This window comes from Zalophus californianus, chromosome 17, assembly GCF_009762305.2.
Source record: "Zalophus californianus isolate mZalCal1 chromosome 17, mZalCal1.pri.v2, whole genome shotgun sequence".
Taxonomy (NCBI): Eukaryota; Metazoa; Chordata; class Mammalia; order Carnivora; family Otariidae; genus Zalophus; species Zalophus californianus.
The window spans coordinates 18904668-18924400 of NC_045611.1; the positions used below are offsets into that span (position 1 = coordinate 18904668).

The following is a 19733-nucleotide window of genomic DNA, read 5'->3' on the forward strand; positions in this document are numbered from 1 at the left end:
TTGGCCCAGGGATTAGATGACATGTATGAACATGCCCAGCTATGTCAATTTGTGCTTATTATCATGCCCACAGCACAAGGGCCTGACACACAGTAGGTACTAAGTACAGGTCAGTGAGATGAATGAATGAATCGAGTCTTATTTATTTATTTTTATTTATTTTTATTTTTTAAAGATTTTATTTTATTTATTTATTTGACAGAGAGAGAGAGATAGTGAGAGCAGGAACACAAGCAGGGGGAGTGCGAGAGGGAGAAGCAGGCCTCCCGCGGAGCAGGGAGCCCGATGCGGGACTCGATCCCAGGACCCCGGGATCATGACCTGAGCCGAAGGCAGACGCTTAACGACTGAGCCACCCAGGCGCCCTATTTATTTTTATTTTTTACTTTGTTTGTTAAGCAGGCTCCACGCCCAGTGTGGGGCTCAAACTCAAGACTCCAAGATCAAGAGTCACATGCTTTACTGACTGAGCCAGCCAGGTACCCTTGAATGAAATGAGCCTTAGAACAAAGGAACTGGGGCATAGGGGCTGTTGTGTGAGGAGAGCTGGGGATACTGAAACCCAGCCAAGTTCCCTTTGCAACCTTTTGCTCCTGGAGGGAGAGGGAAAGGTGTGAGGTCCCACAGAGAGAAGGTGGGTAGGGAGGGGAGAGGAAGGGTATCTGCAATGCCCCTCTCCTAGGCAGACCACTGTTTTGGAGAGAACGGAACAGAAGCAGGAAAGAGGAAGCAGGAGGGGGCCCCAGATTCACTCAACCTGTCCCATCCACACAGGGTTGGTAAAAGTGTTCGTACTGAGATATGACTATATGCCAGGTCTGTGCCAACCATTTTACCTCTGCATTTCATGTTTTTTATATCTTATAACAACCCCCATACAGACATTATCCCTGTTCCACACAGGAGGAAACTGAGGCTCACCCAAGATAAATGGGCAGAGGGGAAACAGCTAGTAAGTGGCAGAGCTGGGATTTGAAGGCTGGGCTGTCCTGGGTGTGTTCCAGACTCAGTTTGCTCCTTCTGGGTAACCAAGCTCAGCCCAAGAGCTGGGAGGACCAGGAGCGGGAGTGGAGACGTCTCAAGGTCACGTCCTGGTCTTGGCTCCTGGGGCCCCTGGCCATACCTAGGCTTGTGGTGAGTGCGTCTGGCCTGTTGGGGAATGTCTGGGGCCTGACTGGCGCAATGTGGATGCAGTTTGCTTGGCAATGAAAAAAAACACTGCTGAAGTCAAGAGTTCAGATTACTGGAGGGGAAACCCAGCCCCAATTCCTTGCATGGCTCCTGCTGGGAAGGGTCACAGCTACACCACATACCTACCTTCTGCTGGACATTCGGGGGTTATTTTCAGGGGTAAGATCATATCTGAGGTGGGTAGGAGGGCTCACAAACAGCCCAGGCCAGGATTCCTGATGGGAAGTGGTTTGCTGGCTCTTGAGACGCGTGTCCTGGCAGGAGGCTCCACCCACAATTCCCTCTTGGCCACTGGATCTCATCCAGTAAGCTGGAGCCAGTCTGGGGTTGCCCAGGCCCCCAAGACCCCGGGGCCATGGGAAGGACACAAGCGGCCAGGACACCCCTCAGCCTAGCTGCTGCCTACTTTGAGGACCTCAAGACCAGAGGGTCCTGCATGAACCCCCTCATACTTACCTAGCCAGGCCCTCCTCACTCCAAGGCCCTCTCAGCTGTTGCCAAGGAAACTGATAGAGCAGCCAGAAAACCCCACCCAGGTCTCCATGGCAACCTTCAACAGCCCACCAGGATCTCCATCGGTGATGTCACCTGCACCCTGAATGGGCGCCCCCACCCTCGCCACACTCATCACAATCAAACGTCAGAGTCTGATAGCAGATCCCTGTCTGCCAAACAAACCTCACACATCTTAGACATGAACGAAGGGGGGAACAGGTCATTTTATAGCTGGGCACCCTGAGGCTGGGAGGGGAGGCAAGCCCCAGGAGCCTGGAGGCAGAGACAGGTCTAGGAACCAAGCTCCCCCATTATATCTTCTCCCCTCTTGCCTTGGCATCCACCCTAGTTCTAAGGAGTGGGTGAGCTCTGGGCAGTGGGGGCACCAAATGGTGGCTCATCCCATCCACCAGCCCCAGCCGTGACGCAAACTGTACTCTATACCTATGCCCCTCCTAGGTGGGAGTCTGAACTTCCAGGCACTGCATAGGCCCTGAACTACAGGCCCATCTGGGGCTAGAGGGAAGGAGAGAGACGTTGAAGACTCTTACAGCTGTTGGATCCGGCCCTGACTCTGGTCCAGTCCCACCCCTAGCCACTCTTGCTGCCATCTGACACCCGTCTGCCAGGATTTCCCCAGCTTTGAGCAACCTCCAGCGCAGGAGCAGAATGATTGGGAGCGGAAAGGCCAGGAGCAGAAGGGCCAGGGAGGGCCAGGAAGGGCCAGGACCAGGTATTTTTAGCAGAGTTGCTGGCAGCTGTCTGGAGGGTGCTGGGAGGTGAGGCGGTGCTGAGTTCATCCTTTCCCTTCTCGGGGCCTATATTCCCTCCCCCAGAACCAAGCATGCACCCCTACCTGCAATACACTGCCAGAACAACTCCCTTCCTTCACCCCCTCCCCCAGAAAGCTCTCCACGTGGCCCCAGAGGCTCCCATGGTTACACTAACCCTCACCCTGAAGGACAGCCTCATCAGGTAGAACCTCCAACTCTCCAGGGCAGGGAGGGGAGTAGGGAGGACTTGGTGCCAAGGCTAGAAGCCCAAATTTAGGACCCTTCAGTTTTACCTCATATATGGGCCAGTGGGGAGTGGCCACGGGCCAGTGGGGAGTGGCCACCGGCCACTGAACAGAGAAGGGTGAAGTCTGTCCAGCCTGTATCCCTCGGCTTGCTTGGGCAACAGGCCAGGGCTGGGGGAGAGAAGAGGGAGAATTCACTGTTAAAGGGCCAGACTAATTCTTCCCCAGAGGGGAGCTGGCATAGTTGGCTAGTTCGGCTTTCCCCCTTGACCCCACCCAGGAGGGTACCCCCAACTCCAAGCCCCTCCCCCACACCATTCAACCTAGCCCCCCTCCTGGTCCCTCCTTCCCTGCCTCCCACCTCACACGCTCAAACCCGGGCTTTGTCTGCCCAGTCGGGTGGGGCGGGGTCTGGGTGGGTGGGTGCGAGGTCCTGGGACGGGGGCGGGGGATTCCCCCGAGGGGGAGGCGGACCGACACGTCAGCCCCCGCAGCAGCGGGGACGTGGGCGAGCGCCGGGGTGGGGGCGAGCGCGCGGGTGGGGGCGGGGGCGGGCAGGCACTTAAATAGGCAGCTCTGGAGCCGGGACCCAGAGCGGACTGAGGAGGCGGCGGCTGCGGCAGCGTCGGGCGTCCGAGCCAGGGTCTGCGAGTGGACTGTATCCGGGCCTGGAACCTACTTCGGACCGTGTCCGTGTGCGGTTGGGTGAGTGTCCTGGCGGAGCGGGGTGCGGGTGGTCGCACCGTCCGTCCGGGGTGCGGATGGACGAGTCGGGAGGGTGGCTCACGAGTCAGGGCGCCAGGACCTCCACGGCCGGGAGGGGACTGCGGCAGGTCCTCGGCCCGAGCGTCGGGCCTGACCCCGGCGTCGGGCAGGCGCGCCCCGGGGAGGGGGGGTGGTCCAGGCTCCCACACCGTCTGCACCGCGGCTGACTCGGCCGTCCCCACTCCCGTTCCCCAGACGGCGTCGGGCGCCATGACTCTGAATGGCGGCGGCAGCGGAGCGGGCGGGAGCCGCGGCGGGGCCCGGGAGCGCGAGCGCCGTCGGGGCAGCACACCGTGGGGCCCGGCGCCCCCGCTGCACCGCCGAAGCATGCCGGTGGACGAGCGCGACCTGCAGGCGGCGCTGGCTCCGGGCGCTCTGGCAGCGGCCGGGGCCGGGACCGGGGCCCAGGGTGCGACGCTCGACTGGCCCGAGGGCTCCTCCGAGTCGCTCAGCTCAGGGGGCAGCGACTCAGACGACAGCGTTTACAAGGTGCTGCTGCTGGGGGCGCCTGGCGTGGGCAAGAGCGCTCTGGCGCGCATCTTCGGTGGTGTCGAGGATGGGCCTGAAGCAGAGGCCGCAGGTGAGGGGCTGGGACTATTCAAGGGAGGGGAGATGTCAGGGCAGGACTGAGGGCTGCAGGGCTGGGGACCTGGATTAAAAGCGGCACGTACCATGGGATTCTGAAGGCACTTTCAGAATCATGCCTCTACCTACCCATTTCACAGATGGGGAAACTAAAGGGAGAAGGGATCTCCAGCCCTTGGTAGGGGAAGAAATGCCCAGAGTAGAATGCCCAGGCCATACCTGTAGGATGGGGATAGGACATCCCTCCCTGCCAGGGCTGGCAGGAACACAGCCAGAGGAAGTTTCTAGAAGAGCCCTAGGTGACCAAGGCTTCCAAAGAATGTGACAGTCACTATTCTAACTCAGGCTACTGTGGTCAGAGCTACCCTGGGGCCCACGCAACAGGAGGGCAGGGAACGCAGGAGTGGCAATCCAGGACATTGTCAGCTTGGCAAAGCACTGTCTAGGTGAGGGTCAGGCACACCACGCCCTGTACGGCTTGCTTCTCAGCCCTGTCATTTCTGTTGTCACATAGTGGCCATCAGTGGAGGGAAAGATTAGGGGGGTTCTAGGGTAGAGATGGAGGGTGTGGCCAAAACAGGAAACCTGGCACATGGTGTGGGAGGGAGGCTTTTGGCAGCCAGCAGGTCATCTGACTACTAGTCTCCTGCCTAGGGCACACATATGATCGGTCCATCGTGGTGGATGGAGAAGAGGCATCACTCATGGTCTATGACATTTGGGAGCAGGTAGGCTGCAGGCTGAGACCCAGGCCAGGGTGGGAGGGGTGACCTGGGGATAGGGGCCTGCTTAGAGGGGCAGCCTTGTAGCCTGGGCATGAGAACTGTTGGTAGATATGCATATGTATGTGTTCCCCAGGATAGCAGCCGCTGGCTACCTGGTCACTGCATGGCTATGGGGGATGCGTACGTCATCGTGTACTCAGTGACGGATAAGGGAAGCTTCGAGAAAGCCTCAGAGCTGCGGGTCCAGCTGCGGCGGGCACGGCAGATGGACGACGTGCCCATTATCCTCGTGGGCAACAAGAGCGACCTGGTGCGCTCTCGAGAGGTCTCTTTGGATGGTGAGCAGGGAGTGGGTCAGAAAGGGAGGGACATCCTGGCTGGGCTGTGGTCCATTCAATCTTGGCTCAGCTCAAGTCCCTGGGGATCATAAGTGGCTAAAAATGTTCAGGAAGAAAACTTGAGGGGGAGAGGGGGTACAGCTGCTGCCCTCCCACGGGACTCACAGCGGGCTGAGAGGCCTGGGGGGAAGGACCAGACGTGCTGGGGAGGAAGAAGCTGCTGGGCCCTGAGCTGGGCCACCTCAGGACCCTCCTCTCCTGGACCCTTTGGCCCTGGCCTGACAGATGAGGAGCGAGGAGAGTGCAGGGAACTGGACTAGGAGGTCCGAGCGTGGATTCAGGGCCGGGGCTGGTCTCGGCGTGGGCTTGACCCTGGGGAGGGTCTGCTCCTCTTCGGCTCAGCATTCTCCTCTGTGGCCCTCAGAACGGAGTCCCTCAGAGGAACCTAGCAGTGACTCAGTAACATCCTCCTCCCAGCTTCACAGGTTATTCATCATAATATAATATCAAACCATGAAATACTAAGGTGCCTAACAAAGCCCTCCTTCTCTCGTATTGACTGCTTCAGCATTTCCATTTAAATATCAGGCTTCAAATTATTTCAATAAATGAGTTTCCTCTTGTGAGCCTTTGTGAGCTCCTTAAAGGTGGGCACATTCTGCCAGTTGGGTGGCCCAGCAATGCCTTGGATCCTCTGTACAGGAGCTGGGGTCGGTGTTTCTGGGGACCCCCCAGGGCTCCTCCCCTGGTGCCCAGATTCCTGAGTGGTAGCTGCTATGGGGTAGCTAGAGTCTGAGTGGGCTTCTCACCCCCTCACCCTTTATTTCACTGCCATGTGCCTGTCCCCACCAGAGGGCCGGGCCTGTGCCGTGGTCTTCGACTGCAAGTTTATTGAGACATCCGCGGCATTGCACCACAATGTCCAGGCCTTGTTCGAGGGTGTTGTGCGCCAGATACGCCTGCGCAGGGACAGCAAAGAGGCCAATGCACGTCGACAAGCGGGTACCCGGCGGCGAGAGAGTCTCGGCAAGAAGGCAAAGCGTTTCTTGGGCCGCATCGTAGCACGCAACAGCCGCAAGATGGCCTTTCGTGCCAAGTCCAAGTCCTGCCACGATCTCTCTGTGCTCTAGACTCCACAGGCACATACTGCGTTGTGCATACAAATGGGCAGACTGGTGGGCTGGCCCAGCCACCTGCCCTGGGTGCCTCAGGGCTGGCTCGGACTCTGGGCATACCCCACCTCATGGTTATGGACAGATAGACAGGGCTGCCCGGGCAGCTCCCAGTGGCCATCAAGGGCTGGGCCCACAGCGATGCATGTACAGGCCAGTGTGTGTCCCAAGCAGCGGCCCGAGCCCAGCCCCTGGGGCAGGCCTGTGTGTGGGGACAGGACTCTAGCTTTCTCCACACTTGGGGTGTGCATGCTCTGGAGGGAGGCTGTTCAGTGCAGTGGTTATTTGTTTACATGCAAATTTTTGTAATAAAGACTATTTCCTGATAGATCAGGGCTGTTGACTTTGTGTTTCCTCCCGATAGGGGGCTGTAAGAGCAGGAAGGGTTCCTGAGGTTGAGAGATGGGGCCTCACTGCCCTACCCTAGTGTGCAGCCTTGACTGTCCTAATATTTGGGCTCTGATCTAGCCAGATGGACCAGAGGGGCAGGTGTGGGTTGTGGCCTGATTGGAGAGCCAAGCAACAGGAGGAGACAAAAGCCCCTCCCAGATTTTTCTCTTGCCCTGGGGCCTGGCATTGCACAGCTGATTAAGGGTTCAGCCACCCCACTGTATGTAAGGAAAACTGAGTCTGTCTGAGGGACCATGGCCTGCCCCAGATCTCATGGCTAAACAAAAACACTGGGTCTGACTTCTGGGCTGGTGTCTCCATCCTGCCTCCTCCTGAGGGGCTGGAAAGTTGCTGAGGTGGGGTAGCTGTGGAAGACTTCTGAGACTCCCTGGCTGGAAAAGGAGAAGGCCAGTGTCTGGGGCTGGGCTACAGAGCAAGGGCCTCACTGTTTTCTCCTCTGGGAGGGGCCAGGCCAGAGCCTCCCATGCTCAGCATTGGCTAACATGGTCTTGGCGGGAACCCCTCCCCGGAGCCCTCCCTGCCTAGAATGAGAGGCTTTATATTTGTGTGGGAATGTGTGTATGTTTGATGTGTGTATGTTTGCTGATAGCTGGGGGTGTGCCTGTCTCCCTGCCACCCACACCAGGCACAGGTGACTGCTGGGACTTGCCCTACAGTGTTTGGGGAAGGAGTATCTACCTACATTTGGCAATGGCAGATGGGGAACTGAAGCAGTTGAGGTCACACAGGTAGAAGTGGCTGAGTAGGGACTGGTATATAAGTCTGCCGGTCTCCAGAGCCTGAAGGCAGCCTGTGGCGAGGCCTGGGACAGTTTCTGAGAAGGTTCTGGGCAAGGGTCCATACATTTCCTTCATTGGTTTGATTCCTTTATTCTACAGGCCCCTAGGAGCTCTTGCAACCTGGTTAGAACACTGATTGCAGTTGTTCAATGGCAGAAGGTGTCAGGGCCACTCCTGAATGTGCAGGACCTGTCTTGACTCACCCACATGCCCCCCAGGGCAGTGTTAACTGCTCAAAGCTGCTGCCGCTCCCCACTCCCACCCTGCAACATACTTAGAGGCATGTGGAAGGCATGGTTTTCTCAGAGCAGGTGAACATTCTGAGGCCTGAAGAAGAATCCAGGCCTTCCTGGCCCTGCTACTTATTGGCTGTGTGACCCTGGGCAAGCCACTCAGCATCTCTGTGCCCTAGTATGCGACATGGGGACAGTGCCCCTTCCAAGTGGAGTTGGGGGAATACTGAAGGCATGTGCTTAGAGCAGTGCCAGGTGCATAGTAGGAGCTCAACACATGGGAGATCCCTTCAACAAGCCCACAGTGCCCTGCTCCAGACTGGGGTGCCTGGGGTGCCTGAGTGACCCTGAGGCAGGCGCTGCACTTGTGGCAGACAAGGCTGGAGGCGGGTGCGGGGTCCCCGCCCATCCTGCAGACATGCGGTGAGAAGGACTCAGGGAAGACCATGGGAGACTCCGAGGGCGAGGATGGACTGGCAACAGGTCCCTGCCCCTGCCCCCACACACCCCTGGTCGTGGACTCCCAGGCACCAGAAGCTTCTCCTGGCTCCACTTGGCTGCCCTCAGTGGGGGAGGGGTCTCTGGCCAGCCCTGTGATTCCCTCAAGGTCACCTGAGCTGGCTCAATCTGCTCTTCCCTCTCAGAGGCACGGGACAGTCCGTTGTCCCAGCCCTTTCCGTGTCAGCAGCCAGTGTGAGCCCTCAGGGAGCCTCAGGGGATCTCACGGGCTTCTGTGCCCCTACCCACTGGTCCCACTGGTGGGTGGTCTGGAGCCACAAATACCCAGTTCAGGTCATGCTCATTTATCCTTCATGTGCAACCTCTAGCTCCTTGCTTTTGATCCAGTGAGAAGCTGCCAGGGCCAAGTGAGGTCCAGGTCATGACTGGGTCCCTGAGACCTTCCCTGGAGGGGTCCCAGTCTGATGGAAGAGATAGACAGTGACAATCTGCTGTCTCTTCTGCTTTGATAGAAGTATAGCACGTGTCATGGCGGAGAGGGTATTCCCAGAAAAGAAGCCTGAACAAGCCTGGGAGCCCAGGGAAGGTTTCCCGGAGAAAAGAATCTTTGAGCTGAGTACTGAAGTCTGAGTAGGTGCTCACCAGACAGATGAAGGGAGGGAAGGGCATTCCAGACAAAAGGAACAGAGTGGACCAAGGTAGAGCTGCAGATGCTGGTGCATGGGGGAGAAGTGTGATCGAGTCTGGAACCCCAGAAAAAGAAGTAATGTCCAAGCCCAGAGGCCCAAGAAGTCCCCCACTGGGCTGTATAGGAACGGGAGAAGTGCCAGGCCAATGATCTCCCCACCTCCCGGGGCTGGCAGTCACGGATGCTGAGCAGCCCCCAGCTTTCCAAAGTCAATGAGTAACTTGGGGGGCTGGGCAGGGCCAGGCCTGCTGCTGTAGGCCCAGTGGTGTTTTCCAGTCCTGAGCAAGCATGGCTGGACCGCCTACCTGCTCAAGTGTCCGCCCTGCCCTACCCCACCCATCCTGGCCTGGCCAGCGCTCCCTGGAGAAAGAACCCTGTCTCCAGGCAGCTGGACCAAGGGAGCCCGCCTTAGGCACCGGAGGGTGAGGGCCCTGGAGTGGAGGGGTGAGCAGGGCTGAGGCTGGGGTTGGTGGTAGGGGAAGGAAAAACACTGGCCTGTCCAGCCCTTGTTCAGGGAAGAATTCCCAGGAGTGGCTGGAGTGGTCGTCCATGCTCTGCATGCCCAGCTCCATGCTGAGGGCTGGCAAATCCCAAGAGGAGGGCAGGGTTCCTGCCCCGAGGGGACTCCGTGTCTGAGGGATGGCAGTGGGTGGAAAAACAGGGCCCAAGACCCTGAACCATGGGTCCTCTGTTCCAGGAGGAATTGTCCTATGGTCAAGTCCTGTGTGACCTTGGTCAGGCCTTGCCCTTCGGGCTTTGCCTACAACATGAGGCGGCTGCAGGAAGTGACCCTCAGGGTCATCAGGGTCTTTCCAGCTTCAGACTTTTGTGATATTTGGGGCTGCTGGGCAATTACCACTTTGGGATCTCTGTACAAGCTGGGGAGGCTATGTCAGGAAGGAGCCAAAGGTGTGGAGGTGAAACTCGCATGGAGGTCCTTGTGGTGGCAAGAACCAGAGGCAGGATGGCTGGGCCTGGGGGCCTGGGTGGGCCTGCTTGAGGAGCTGGATGCCCTTCAACCCTGCAGGAGGTGGGGAGTCACAGGCTCCTCTAAGGGGAGAAAGAGGAGGCCAGTCTGTCGCGAGGTCCCTCTGGCTGCTGGTGTGAAATGGGCCGAGGCAGGGGACAAGGGTGGGAGTGGGTGGAGGGCAATGTCCAAGTGGGTGGGGTGGGGAGGGGCAGCTCTGAGAGTATAGAAGGACAGGGGACAGGAGGAGGCTAGGCTGCCTTTCCCGCAGTGACAGGTAGCAGAAGTCCAACTGAAGAAGGCACAGTTGCACCCTGTGGGACCTGGGGAAGCCATGGCTTGGGCTGAGTGGGGATGAAGGGAGAGATACTCTCTAGGAGGAGAGTAGTGGGAGGGAACCCTTGCCCATTGATCTGGCTGGATCCTTCCTGCCATGTCCCTCAGGCCCATCCTGACCATGGTCCCTGTCTGGCTGTTGCTGTTTTGCCTCTCTGTAGCCCAGGTGAGCTGGGCCCCGCTCGTCCCCTTCGGATCCCGGCCTTGGGGGTTGGCGCCCTTCTCTCCCATTCCACCTGGACCCCAGCCGCACCGACTGTGGAAGGGACTAGCTGTGGGAGGGTGTACAGAGCTGGCTATAGACCTCCTGTGGGATCAGGAGGTCAAAGGCCAGAGGGTGGATGGGCTAAGGTATGGTCAGGCCCAGGGAAGGGGCAGAAATTCCCCGTCCTGGTCGGGCACCCATGACAAGAAGGCAAAGCCTGGAGACAAGGTGAGAGTCCTCCCCCCAGGTTTTCCCCAAGGTCCAGCCTGCAGAACTGTATGTGGAAGTCCCAGAAAACTATGGTGGAAATTTCCCCATGTACCTGATCAAGGTGAGCCTAAGAGCTGGGTGGGCTACCCTCCCCCCAGGTCCCACTTCCGCCACCTCCGGCATTCCTCTCTCTTTCTTGCTCTGCCTTTCTTTCAATCCTGCTTCCTGGACAGTATGTGATATAGCGTGAGTGACTAACAAAATTTCAATTCCAGAAGAAAGTGGAGTTTTAATAAATTATTGGTGGTGGGGTTTTGGGCTTTAGAAAGGAGGGCAGGGAGTACTGGGGAGCATCAAGTACAGGGGAAAGAGCTCTGGCTTTGAATGTTGGTTCTCTGATTTACTGGCTGTGTGACTTCAGGCAAGTGCTAGCCCTCTCTGAGCCTCAGTTTCCCCACATATAAAATGGGACCACTGGGTGGAGGGGCATCCCCCAGGCGTAGGTCCCACTGCCTTTACCTCTGCTCTCCCTCACAGCTGCCACTGCCCTCTGAGGAGACTGAGGGCGAGATTGTGCTGTCGGGGACCCCAAGCGTGGCAGCTGAGGGCCCCTTTGCTGTGGATCCCGAGTCTGGCTTCTTGCTGGTGACCAGGGCCCTGGACCGAGAGGAACAAGCGGAGTACCGGCTACAGGTATGACCGGGCACGATGTCGGGGAGAATGGTGAAGGCGGGCCAGGGTGCTGACGAGCCTTCCCTGCCAGGTCACCCTGGAGACTGAGGATGCACGTGTCTTGTGGGGCCCGCAGCCTGTGCTTGTGCGTGTGAAGGATGAGAATGACCATGTGCCCCACTTCTCTCAGTCCATCTACAGAGTTCAGCTGAGCCAGGGCACCCGGCCCGGTGAGTGCCTAGGGCCACCAGCGAGCAACAGGTCAGGTGGGCCCTGAGGAGAGAACAGAGAGTAAAGAGATGGCTGACCGTCGGCATAAGGACAGGGCAGCCAGGGTCCAAGCTGCCCCCTCCCATTTCTGTGCCATCTTGTTCCCCCCACCCCACTGAGAGTCCTCCAGTCCCATCCACTCTTGGCCTCAGTTTGCTCCCCTGCAAACTGAGTACTGAGAGGACTCAGTACTCAGTTTGCCCTCCTTTCTAATCTGTGGCTCCCCTCCAGTGTCCCGATATGATGACAGATATGGAAGGAAGTACCAGGGAGAGTTGGGAGAGGCATGGGAAACTCTCCCCACCCCCTGCACCCCTTAAAGTTTGCCCTCTCCACACACGCCAGGCATCCCCTTCCTATTCCTTGAGGCTTTGGACGAGGATGAGCCAGGCACAGCCAATTCAGATCTCCGATTCTACATCCTGAACCAGGCCCCAGCCCAGCCTTCCCCAGACATGTTCCAGCTGGAGCCTCGGCTGGGGGCTCTGGCCCTCAGCCCTGAGGGTGAGCCTAAGCTGGGTGTGATGAGGGGAGAGGGTCAGGGAAAGCTGGGGAAGGCGGCATGTGAGCTGTAATGGTAGGACGGGTTGGAGCTTGAGAGATGAAGGAGAAAGAGTATTCTAGGTGGAGAGTGGCAAGGCAAAAAGCTTGAACCATTCCTGGAGAGAAAAAATGGTATGAACGGAATAGCCTCAGCCCTATACTCTGGATACCCAAGCCTAAGGGGCAAGGATAGGAGACACCTGAGGGGTTGTAGCCTAGGATGTTGCTGGGAGACCTTTGGACTGATTGTAAGGGAGAACTGGACCTGGGAGTTCAGACCAGAGGCACAGGAGGGGGATGCAAAGCAAAGCTAACCATACACCTACCAGCCAGTCACCCATTCGCCCATCTACCACCCAACCCCATACACAGCCCGTCTATTCAAATACCTACGCAAACTAACCCATCCACACACCCAACTCCCCATCCATTTACCTAGTCAACCATCCATTCATCCAGCTGGTCATCTCCTCATCTCCCCATCCCCCCGTGGACCCCTCCCCTCATCCTCGTCATCCACCCATCACCCATTCATTGTGTGGATAGATATAGAAATGACTTTGCAAACTTTCAAGTCCTGCTTGGGTGCTCACTCTGGTGCTAAAAGCACTTCTTGCTCTTGGGCCCAGAGGGCATCCTAAACACTGGCCACATGCTTGGCTTTGTGTTTGTGGCCTCTCTGAGAAGGATGCCCTGGACTCCTGCTGAGCTGACCACCCTGCCCCTTCTAGGGAGCACCAGCCTAGACCAGGCTGCAGAAGGGCTCTACCAGCTGTTGGTACAGGTCAAGGACATGGGTGACCAGGCTTCGGGTCACCAGGCCACAGCCACTGTAGACGTCTCCATAGTAGAGAACACCTGGGTGCCCCTAGATCCTGTCCATCTGGCAGAGAATCTCAAAGTTCCATACCCACACCACATGGCCCAGGTAAGTGAGTGGCTGTCAGTGGCTGAAGTAGCCCCGTGGCTGGTACAGCTGGGCCCGAGTCTCAAGATTTGGGGGTGGGTGGGTCTGAGGCCCAGCTTGACCCCTGCTCCTCCCCTACCTATGTTCCTCCCTCTACTGTCCCCATCAGTTCCCATCATGGAGTACGGTGTCCAAGGCCCTGGGACCAGGCCCACAGCCCCTCACCTGCTCTCCTCTGGCCAGCGTGGCTCAGGGCCCTGACCTGCCCCTGCCCCAGGCTTCCCTAGGGAGAACAGCTGCCACCTCCCTGCTGCCATGGGGATTGTCACCCGGGCTTGGAATGTCTCAGACCTCCTCGAGGAATGCCCTGGGGGCAGGCCCAGCCCAAGAGGGCAGAGAATAACACAACCTGGTCATTCAGGCACTTTGGCCAGGGACCAGGCTTGGACCAGGGCCACCAGGGACTTGCTACAACAACAAGTGTCCCAAACCAAAGGACCCTACCTGGGCCCCAGGGAGGAGAGCAACTTGCAGCAGCAGGGACCCAGGCTCCCCACCCAGGAAGAGATGAGGCAGAAGAGCTGACACGGGCTACTCCTGGCCCTCATCCCGGGGTGCCCTCATTCTGTGTCCCACTGCCAGGTACACTGGAGTGGGGGAGATATACATTATCACCTGGAGAGCCAGCCCCCTGGACCCTTTGATGTGGATGCCGAGGGGAAACTCTACGTCACCCAGGAGCTGGACCGAGAAGCCCAGGCTGAGGTGAGGTGAGGGGGAAGCCAGGAGGGCAGGCTGAGGGGTGCCCGGTCACGGTCCGGTTGGCTTCTGGGGGTGTCACATCCCCCCACAGGCACTGAGGCAGTGGAAGAGCACCCAGAAGAGCTGGAGCTGGCCACCAGAAGGGAACGCAGACCCGGGCCAGGCTGGAACTGCCCTTGGCCTTCATCTGAAGCCCCCCACTGCCCACTTCAGTACCTGCTCCAGGTGCAGGCTTGGAATACCCGCGGTGAGGACTACACAGAACCTCTGGAGCTGCGTGTGGTAGTGATGGATGAGAACGACAATGCACCTGTCTGCCCCCTACATGACTCCCCAGTCAGCATTCCTGAGCTCAGCCCCCCAGGTGGGCTATGGGCCTTGTTAGGAGATGTGGGAGGGTTGAAGTCCTTATGACCCATCCCATTTTGCTCTTCTCTGAGCTGGGCCCCTCCTTCACAAGAGCTCAGGTTCAGTCTGGCACAAAAGAGGAATGGGTGTGGTGAGGCCTCCAGACTGGGCTGTGGTCCCACGGTGCTGTCTTCACAGGCACCGAGGTGACTAGGCTGTTGGCAGAGGACATGGATGCCCCTGGTTCTCCCAATTCGCACATTGTGTATCAGCTGTTGAGCCCTGAGCCTGAGGAGGGAGCAGACGGAGGAGCCTTCGAGCTGGACTTCACCTCAGGCAGTGTGACACTGGGGGATGCCCCACTCCGAGCTGGCCAGAACATCCTGCTTCAGGTGATGGCTGCTGACCGAGGAGGAGCTGAGGGCGGTAAGTGCCCGGTGGTGACCTAGGCTCTCTCTCTCTCTCCATTCCTTTCCTGGTCTCTCCAACACGCCCTCTCCTGCCTCAGGCCTCAGCAGCACATGTGAGGTCGCTATCACAGTCACAGACATCAATGACCATGCCCCCGAGTTCATCGTCTCCCAGGTAAGCAGGAACAGGGGAGGAGATCTTGGGAAGGCACTGATGAGGGGCTCATGGCCTGTCCCCATCTCTCCAGATTGAGCCTGTAAGCCTCCCTGAGAACACCGAGCCAGGGACTCTGGTGGCCACGCTCATGGCCACCGATGCTGACCTTGAGCCTGCCTTCCGCCTCATGGACTTTGCCATTGAGGCGGGGGATGTGGAGGGCACCTTCGGCCTGGATTGGGAACCAGACTCCAGTCATGTCCAACTCCGACTCCTCAAGGTAAGGGGCTGGGGAAAGGGCACACATATACCCACGTGCATGCACCAGGGTGCCATCCCCTGGCCCAAACAGTGACCCAGACCCCATTGGTTCTAGAACCTCAGCTATGAGGCAGCTTCAAGGCACAAGTTGGTGGTAGTGGTTCGGAGCGTGACAGAATTGGTGGGGCCAGGCCCAGGCCCTGGAGCCACAGCCACAGTGACTGTGTTGGTGGAAAAGCTGGTGCCACCCCCCAAGTTGGACCAGGAGAGCTACGAGGCCAGCATTCCAGTCAGCACCCCAGCTGGCTCCCTCCTGCTGACTGTCCAACCCTCAGACCCCAGAAGCAGTCCCCTCAGGTGAGCCAGAAGCCCAGCCCTTAGCTGGGCTGGACCTCCTCTGCTCCCCAGGGATGACCCCCAGGGCCTCAGAGGGGACTCACATTATCTATGTTCTGGCATGTTCCTCAAACCATGGCTAATGCTAAGGCTGTGACTCCTGGGGCTGGGTCAGAGCTAGATGAGTTGGATAGGGCATGGAGAGGAGAGTTAGGACTCCATGCAAGCTCCGATGCTGCCTCCCATCCTGTCCCTTTATGGGGTGACCTGAGACTAGTGGAGTTGAGTCAGGCCCCCCAGGCTCTGATAGCTCCCCCCGCCCCAGTATCTGTGATTCAAGCCCTATCCCTCAACAAGTCCCTAAAGCTGGGGAGAGAAACTGGGCACCCTGAGTCACAGAGAGGATGTGGAACTTGAGCAGGTCACATGGCCCTGGGGGGGGTCTCTGAGTAAGACCCCATATATGGTCCCAGTGCCTCCCTGCCCCCTTGTCTTCTTTGGGCCTCAGGTTCTCCCTGGTCAATGACTCAGAGGGCTGGCTCTGCATTAAGGAGGTCTCTGGGGAGGTGCACACAGCCCGGCCCCTGCAAGGCGCCCAGCCTGGGGACATGTACAGAGTGCTCGTGGAGGCCCAGTATGAAGGTATGGCCGGGCAGTGGTGGGGCCTCTGGGAGGGAGGGTAAGCCTCGGGCAGACAGAGACATGGGCAGGGCTGAGCTTCCTTCCCAGGGTCCTTCCTGGCATCCACTCTGCCCCAGGCGGGAAGGAGGGATGAGGACCGGGGCCAATGTTGGTCTCTGGGATGCTTGGCGTCTGTTTCCCCTCTCAGTCCACGCTCCTCACTGGACACTTACAATCCTCCAGCCCTGCCCCTTGGCCCTGGAGGGCCTCTCAGGTGTTGGCTTCAGACATAGGCTAGGAGCAGAGGCTGTGGGGCCAGGCAGGTGGAAGGAGTACCTGGGGCTGTGTCTATGGCAGGCGAGGCAGGACGTGAGCCTGAGTGGGACACTGGAGCCAGGTATGGAGGGCTCTGAATGCCACACTGACTGAATGAAAAGCTGGCCCCGGGGTGGGTATGTCAGGGAGGCGGGTCTCAGCTCTGGGCTGGACTGTCCTGTGGTGCACGACAGACCCAGCAGAAGTGAGCGCCCCCAAATCAGGGCATCTCCGCATTGTTGGGCCCTGATACCAGTGGGTGGGGAGGGGGTGGGGCACTGAGGGCAAGCCTGGAGTCCAGAAAGGCACAGAAAGTCCTGGCAGCCGCTTGGATAGTGAAGCGGGCAAGTGCACTGTGAGCAAGAGACAGGTGCGAGGATGCTGCTGGGGATGGGGAGGAGGGGTGGGGTAGAGCAGGTGTGGCAGAGACTCCGCAGGGCGAGATCTCCGGGCCTGGGGCTAGCTCAGCACTGCCTCTGCAGATGAGCCGACCCTGAGCACCTCTGCAACCCTCGTGATCTACTTTCTGAAGGCCCCGGCTGCCTGGGCCCCCACCCTGCACCCCGTACCCGCCCGACACCTCTGCACACCCCGCCAGGACCATGGCGTGGTTATCAGTGGACCCGGCGAGGACCCTGGCCTGGCTGAGGGGCATGGCCCCTACAGCTTTGCCCTGGGCCCCAACCCTACAGTACAGCGGGATTGGCACCTCCAGGCTCTCAACGGTGTGTGGTGGGGAAATGCGGGACACTGTGGCCAAGGCGGGAGGCGGTGGGGCTCTCGGAAATGAGATGGGGCTGGGCCTCGGGTCTGTCCAGGCTAGGGGCTCTGGTCACTGCTCACGGTCCCACAGGTTCCCATGCCTACCTCACCCTGGCCCTGCATTGGGTGGAGCCACGTGAGCACGCAGTGCCCGTAGTCGTCAGCCACAATGCCCGGACATGGCAGCTCCAGATCCGAGGTAAGGCCAGGGCCCTGTGTGCCTGCAGTTCCCCAGGGAGCCGTTGCCATGCAGGAGGAGGGACTGGGTACACGCGCCTGCAGGTTCACGGGGGCTACAAATGCGCGTGCGTGCCTGCACGTGTGTGGCCAGGCACACAGATGCCGGCACACAGAGGCGCGCACAGAAAGGAGTACTGCGTACACATAAATACACATGTGTGCCCCAAAGTGTGTATTAGCTGGCTGCGCTGGAGCCTCCCAGCAGCTCGAGAGCCCTCCCCCACCGCCTGTACCTTCCTCCCTTGTCCCCTGTCCCTCCAGTGATTGTGTGTCGCTGCAACGTGGAGGGGCAGTGCATGCGCAAGGTGGGCCGCATGAAGGGCATGCCCACAAAGCTGTCGGCAGTGGGCATCCTCGTGGGCACCTTGATGGCAATAGGTAATGGATGCTGGGCTTTTGAGCGGGAGAGGGTGATGGATGGTTGGAGTGATAGCCTGCAGGTGCACAGTGCCCTACTCGACGGTGGTCCCCAGGGCTGGAGAAGGAGCCCCACAACACTCCTAGTCATCATGCTCCTGCTTCGTACTTTCCTGCTCGTCATCGTGATCACTGATGACAGTATTTACTGTTACATTATTATACGTTGACTGTGTAATATAGGACTGTCACATTGAATCCTCCCCACAACCCTGTGAGGTAGATTGTGGCATCTCCCCATTTTCCAGATGATGTCCCTGAGGCTCAGAGAGGTTAAGTGACTTGTCTAAGGTCACACAGCCAGAATGTGGCAGAGCCCAGGTCTTTCTAGCCTCATCCCTTTAGTCCAAGCCTCCCTCTTTATCCCCTTGATTTCTTTGGCCCTCTAGATTTTTCCCTGGCTGGTTTTTTTTTTGTTTTTGTTAGTTCTAGCACAATGCTACCATGTGCCTTTTTGTCAGAGTCCATGGGAATAGCTCGCTGTTTCCCAGATGACTAGCATTGAACCGTTCCCCAGAGAAGGGGGCTTTGGAGGCTGGGGTGTTCTGGACAGCTGCAGGCCAAACAGTCAGGCTTCTTCTGGCCCCAGGACCACAGTCATACTCACCCAGCATTGCAGATGCTGTCTAGGAAACCTTGCTTCCTTATTAAATCAATACCAATAGCAGGGTGGTGGACAAGTCCCATGGCTCCTTCTGAGAGCTGATCCATCCCTCTTGGGCCCCTCAGGCATCTTCCTCATCCTCATCTTCACTCACTTGACCCTGGCGAGGAAGAAGGACCTAGATCAGCCAGTGGACAGCGTGCCCCTGAAGGCGGCGGTTTGAATGGTCCAGGCAGCCCTAGCTGGGAGCTTGGCCTCTACCTCCATCTGAATCCCCCGGGAGAGGGCCCAGCACTGCTGATCACTGGGAGCTAGGACAGAGTAGGAGCCCCTTGACCTGCCCTCGGGTGGAATCAACATCACCAGACAAGTCTGTAGAGCCGGAACACTGACTTTATGGGCTGCGCATGGGAGTGCTCCAAATGGGGTCACGTCTGTCCACTAATAAAGCCTCAGAGAGCAGGGCGTGGGCTGTGCCTGCATCTCAGTCCCGTGCGTGTGCGCATTACCCTTGTCATCCGTCATTCCTTTCCCGTCTCCTGCTGTGCAGAAAGGGCCTAGGGACTTGAGGGACAAGCCTGGGTCCCCTATGAGGAGGGACATGGGGGCATCGTGTCGGTTCTTGGTGAGAACTTGAGGTCGGAGCAGGGTGGGTGATTTCTATGGGCATTTGGAGACCATGGCTGCAGACCCTGGATGGGTCCACTCTGACTAGGTGATGATTGAGGAGGGTGTCCTTTTGAGTGCATTCTGTTTTCCAGGACATTTTTGCTAGGGGAGGGCACCTGTGAGTCTATGTCCTGTGCTTACGTGTGCGCCACTGCTGTATCTGTGAGTCACCTGCACATGGGTGAGCAGAGGTCCCATAGTCTTAAGAGGGGTCTGCACAGGAATCATGAGGGTCTAATAGGGCTGGAACGGGAGAGGTGAGGTTGGGGATGGGTCCCTTTGCCCTAGCATAGGCCCTAGCACACCTCCGGGTTTCATATACAGGATGGTGAGTGCGTGGGGGGTGGGGTCTACAGAAAGTCAGAGAAGGGGACTCACTTAGACAGGAATCCCCATGGCTCACCCTGGAGCTGCCCCTGCCCCGAGTGAACCCCTTCCCCTGACCCAAGATTAAGCCGTGGTCCTGGTGCCCTGCTGAGCCCTGACCACACCTCCAGGCTGACCTCTAATCCCTGACCCTTGACTGACCCCAGACACATGCTGATCCTCCATGCACCTATCCCAACCGTCTCTGGGGAGCCAGGGTGGGACTTGCTGTCCCAGGCACCTTGAGCTGATGATGGTAAATCACGGGGAAGGGAGAAAAACAACCTCTGTGGGGCCCAGGCCCTATTTTTAGGAGATAATCTCTCCGCTCCTGGCAGATTCTGTGGGATGGGGGCCAAGCTCAACCAAGAGAGATGGGGTGGGCATCCTGGCTGGCCTGAAGAGTCTGAGAGACTCACAGAGGATCCCCAGCCTCGGGCTGAGCTCTGAGGCCAGTCCTGCCATCCTGGGCCCAGCGCGCGCGCGCGCGCGCGCG

At 58.6% G+C, this 19733-nt stretch overlaps 2 protein-coding genes across 3 annotated transcripts; both read left to right on the top strand.

The window, feature by feature from the left end:
* Nucleotides 1-3248: 3248 nt before the first annotated feature.
* Nucleotides 3249-6617, top strand: RRAD (RRAD, Ras related glycolysis inhibitor and calcium channel regulator). The gene is made up of 5 exons (XM_027620294.1): nt 3249-3409; nt 3665-4049; nt 4709-4782; nt 4913-5117; nt 5970-6617. Exons 2-5 carry the CDS (start codon nt 3680-3682, stop codon nt 6245-6247), a joined length of 927 nt encoding a protein of 308 aa, XP_027476095.1. The 5' UTR covers nt 3249-3409; nt 3665-3679; the 3' UTR covers nt 6248-6617.
* A 2529-nt stretch (nt 6618-9146) lies between these two features.
* On the top strand, nt 9147-18690 carry CDH16 (cadherin 16). Of its 2 annotated transcripts, none has more exons than XM_027617033.1 (18): nt 9147-9281; nt 10271-10328; nt 10615-10698; nt 11115-11270; nt 11341-11479; nt 11865-12023; nt 12794-12990; nt 13612-13734; nt 13945-14095; nt 14278-14505; nt 14588-14664; nt 14738-14926; nt 15023-15264; nt 15752-15885; nt 16662-16904; nt 17033-17140; nt 17443-17559; nt 18328-18690. In XM_027617033.1, the coding sequence occupies exons 1-18, from the start codon at nt 9148-9150 to the stop codon at nt 18423-18425; spliced, it is 2637 nt and encodes an 878-aa protein (XP_027472834.1). In that variant the 5' UTR covers nt 9147; the 3' UTR covers nt 18426-18690. The 2 variants fall into 2 exon arrangements, with proteins under 2 accessions (XP_027472834.1, XP_027472835.1); XM_027617034.1 differs by having other exon boundaries at nt 9203-9303.
* Nucleotides 18691-19733: the final 1043 nt, after the last annotated feature.